Source organism: Cyprinodon variegatus, unplaced genomic scaffold, assembly GCF_000732505.1.
Source record: "Cyprinodon variegatus isolate N-32 unplaced genomic scaffold, C_variegatus-1.0 Scaffold0, whole genome shotgun sequence".
Classification (NCBI taxonomy): domain Eukaryota; kingdom Metazoa; phylum Chordata; class Actinopteri; order Cyprinodontiformes; family Cyprinodontidae; genus Cyprinodon; species Cyprinodon variegatus.
In genome coordinates, this window is record NW_015150453.1 from 1,913,612 (window position 1) to 1,918,274 (window position 4,663).

General features: G+C 43.5%; 1 protein-coding gene across 1 annotated transcript in view; it reads left to right on the forward strand.

Annotated features, from left to right (window-relative positions):
- LOC107087590 (brevican core protein-like) overlaps positions 1-4,663 on the forward strand; it is a 40,444-nt gene that overhangs the window by 22,007 nt on the left and 13,774 nt on the right. Inside the window, exons 6-9 of the mRNA XM_015379285.1 lie at positions 594-887; positions 978-1,808; positions 3,278-3,871; positions 4,183-4,419. Of these exons, the coding sequence (XP_015234771.1) occupies positions 594-887; positions 978-1,808; positions 3,278-3,871; positions 4,183-4,419 (1,956 nt within the window). The remainder of the gene's footprint in view (positions 1-593; positions 888-977; positions 1,809-3,277; positions 3,872-4,182; positions 4,420-4,663) is intronic.

The following is a 4,663-nucleotide window of genomic DNA, read 5'->3' on the forward strand; positions in this document are numbered from 1 at the left end:
TACACACAGTGACATCCACAATGTGAAGGAAGGCCTTCTACTCTGTCTAATCTGGTTAACAGAATAACAATGCACATGATGTATAAATAATAAACCTAACAAACACAAGAGGGACAATCACGAACTAGCTGTGGGTCTAGATACGGCCGAGGCGCTGAGTAAGTGGAAAAACGCAAGGGGCAAGTTTGTGCGACCATGGAGGGACATCAGGGCAAAAAAGAGCCGGGATCCAGGTGGAAAAAGCGTCCCAGCGTTCTTGTACACCTCGCTCTTCTAGCTCTGCCGACTTCAAATGACGTGTTCCGCAATGGCGATTATACGAACAATACGAGCCGGTAAGGTAACAAACAGGAAATAATCATAATGTAGAGCGAATGTATATTTGACCGATCAGAGGCCTCCTGTCTGCGGCACTGTCTGTGGTCACCTATAATTTTGAAGATGTGCACCAGAGTGTCTGTGGAAGAGTCAGGTGGAACATTTGCATTCACTGCGACACACACGCAGATGACCTGGTTTCTGAGTATAAATCAGCCTTAACATGTCTGTAAAACATCACCAGATTAAACCATGATGTGTCATCCATTTCAAAGGTGAGGTGTTTCTTGGCTCCGCCCTCCAGAGCTTCACCTTCCAGGAAGCCAAGGCCCACTGTATGAATCATGGCGCAGAGCTGGCCACCACGGCTCAGCTTTACGGAGCCTGGAATGATGGACTCGACCACTGCAGTCCAGGATGGCTGGCGGACGGGAGCGTGCGGTACCCTATTGTAATCCCCACAGAGCGCTGTGGAGGAGGTGAACCTGGCGTGAAAACCATCTATCGCTATAGCAACCAGACAGGCTTCCCTGATCTCCTCTCTCATCATTATGTCTACTGCTTTAAAAGTAAGAGATCAGGTTTGTTCTTTTTGAGATTAGCAAGATGAACTTTGGTTCCGTTTTGGTTTTTAACTGATGTTATCTCAATCTCTACAGGTGAAAACGGCCCTTATACTGAATCCCCCCAAGAGGTTCGTGCCACTGAGCCAGAGGATATTGGCCAAGACATTGTTTTCCAAACCACTCAGGGAGATGCCAGCTTGAGTGAAGAAACGCCAGAGGAGATAGTAGAGATGCACCATGCCCCAACAACAAATCCAGTTCAACCGGGCCCTGAAGTTACTTCTCATAATTTGACGACCCCGTCTGACCTGGAGGAGACATTCTCCACCAGTGTGAGCTGGGAGCTAATAAAGAACGAGAGCTACCCTGATTCATATCAGCCAGCACCTGAAGAAGACCCAAACAAAAAACACGAAGCATCTCCTGTACTCTTTGTTACCAATGAGAACCTGACGACACCAATAACTTACACCAAAGCATCAGGAAGCTCCGTACCCATAGAGGATCATACCTTTGAGACAGTGAGCGTTGATTGGTTACCTGTTAATGTCACATCTGAAGGTGATTTGGAAAAAAATGGTCATGAGGGGAGTGATCCGCCCGGTCCAGAAGAGGACTATACAACAGTTGTCCCTTGGAAAAGTGTCTCTGTAATTGAACCTGCTGTGTCAATAACACCACAGGAAGATCCCACTCACACTGAGGGACAGATTCCAACTTTTACAACTTCATCCCAAACTGAGGAAGCTCCTGTTTCCGATCTGTCCCCATCTTCAGCTGGCAGCACAACTGTGAGTCCAGAAGAGGTTTCCACTGAGGGGAATTCTTATAGTCTCGAGGAGGAACCAGAGGACTCTATGACTTCTGGTTTGATGGAAACTGAGACTTGGTCCACTTCTAAATTGGTCACTACATTTGACTCAGGTGAGTAAGCTGTAAAATCCAGGAATTCACCTAAAAGAGAAAGTTTTTGGCTTGAAAAAGTATTCATACCCCACTAACATGGACATTTCATCTCACGTTGAAATAACAAAATTCATTGTACTTCCTTCCATTCTTTGATGGACTAATGCAAAGTAATTGTAGCTCATTGTAAATTATAAGATAATAATACATAATTTTCACTATCATTTTAAAATAAATGTCTTGCAAATTTTTGTATCCAGGCCCATTTGATCTGATTCTTAAAATTCAGTAAGTAAAATCCCTCAAAAGCTACTTCATCGGTCAAAAAAAAAGCTCAGCTGTTTCATAAAGTTTAAAGCAGAGATCAATCCTTTTTACGCAAATGAAAATAATTCATTAAATAACTGTACACCTAAAATGACAAATATGGAAAATAGCACTACTTAAAAAGCGAGGGCAATTAGAGGAAAGGAAAATAATAATGCAAATCAGGAGATAACTGCCAAGATTAGCTGACAGAGTAACCTACTTAGAGCAGTAATTATGGCAAGATTGTAAAATAAAAAAACAAAAACAAAGGCTGCTCAGTGATGCAGTGCCTTGCAGCAAGAAGGTTGTGGGTTTGATTCTTTCTGCATGGAGTTTGCATGTTCTCCCTGAGCATGCATTGTTTTTCCCCGGGTACTCTGGCTTCAGTCTAAAAACATGACTGTTAGGTTAATTGGCTTATCTAAATTCTCCTTAGGTGTGAGTGTGTTTGCATGGTTGTTTGTCTCTTTGTTGCCCTGCGATGAACTGTTGACCTGTCCAGGGTGTACCCCGCCCCTCCATAGAGAGTCTAGTCAAGCATACTCCATAGAGAGCTGGAGATAGCCACCAGCACCCCTCGTGACCCCACTTGGGATTAAGCATGTCTAAAAATGGATGGATAAAAAAACAACCAGCAAAGAGGGACTGCAGAGGGAGTGTATTTATGGCTGACTGAACAAAGGTAGGACTAATGAGCTGATAAGGAGCAGGTGTGACTAGAGCTGAGGAGGAAGCCAAGGGAAAAGAACACAAGGGGGCGACAAAGGACAGACAGAAAAACCTAAGCAACTTAAATGAATCCAGACACACCAATAAAACTAGAAAACAAGGAAAAACCTGACTAAACTTGAAACTGAAAACTTAGAGAAAAACAACAGAACCAAGATCGTTACAAAGTTAATATAATTGTTTCCTAATGCCTGCTGGTTCTCACAGTTAAACATTCATATCAGTATCTAATATACTTTTTGATTTATTAATCAATTTTTCACATTTAGCCAGGTTTGCTCTTTCTCAAAAGAGTGCTATGTCTTTTCAAAATATTTTAATTAAATATAGCTCTAGTCAAGCAGACAAACCAGAGTTGTCATGACAAAAGGGAAAAAAAAATGTTCTGTTCTCACACCACATCTCATTCAGACATAAAAATGATCTCTCTGATGTTCCTCCCTTGTTAGGTTATAACTTTACCCAGAAGCCCTCCAGTGTGCCAACAGAAGCAGCTCTGCAACTGAACACCAGTGATGAAAATACAAACAGCACAACAGAATCTGATGATTCACCACAGCAGAGTGGAGACATGCATCCTGCAGAGTTCCCAAATCTATTAGGACTAGAACCACCTGCTCTTCCTGAGGTAGATCCCGTGGAGGAGATTCAGGGTAACACCGACCACGACATGTTAGAGGAAAACTCAGAGGTCTTCCTCAACACCGTCCCCACAGTAACGGAGGACGTTACTGAGACCAAAGGGGACCCCAAAGAGAGATCGGATGAAGGTTCCTCAGAAGGAACCCCACAGATTAATCCTCATCTCGTCGTGACAAACCCAACTCCCTCAGAGGACCCCACCACTGCTGGAAATATCAGGGAGGATGCCAGCGATGCTCCTCCAATACCAGAGATAAAAATCACTCTGATTCCTCATCTGAGCCTGACACCCAGATGGGAGCAGGAGCCTTCAACCCCGACCGCCCAGGAGTCTCGGTCTGATCAGGAATACAGCGCAGAGCCTCCCGTCAATGAGATCGCCAAGGAGCAAGAATTTACAAGTACTTGAAGCATGTTACACACCTTTAGATTGTAAAGCTACTGTATTGTAATAGTTTTATGTTTTTTATGTCAGCTGAATAAGATGAGTTTTGACATTAGGAAAATAAGAAGGGTAAATATAATAGGTGAATTTATTTAATTAAGTACATTTTAACAAAATTAACCGCAGTTAATATTGAATGGAGGCTAAAAGGCTCAGATTGCAAATGAAATTAGATAAAGGTTTAAAAGTGCTTGAATCAGCATTTTCTTTCTAAAGAATTGATACATCTTGATTTTCACTTCTTTGTGTGTGTTTGAATCCCACCAGCGGATCAAGGATCAGAGGGAAGTGGAGGAGAGCCCACCACAGCCGAGCCCCAAGTTCACATCTGCACATGGCATCCTGAAGAAGAGCACACTTCCGCTCCAGCACCTACTGCTGACACGGATGCGACGGTCACCACTCCGACTTTAGATCCTAAGGGTTTTAAAGGAGATGAAAGGGAGGAGACAGCCATGGGTCCGGCTCTACCTGCAGCCAAAGTTCCCGCTGCAAGCCAAGGAGGTACGTCATGTATCCGTTTGACTTTAAATATTAAAGGAATAGTACACCCAAAACATGATTAGCCTTCATTTTCTACTCACCCCCATGCTGAACAACACCCTGGAGTACTTTTTTGATATCTCAAATGCATCTGGAGATCTGGGAGGCTTCTTGCTGTCTGCTGACATTCAAATAATGGAGGTGCCCAGCGCCCGAGGCAGAAAGGTCGTTTCAGTATTCCTCCATACTGCTCGTCCAATGTATT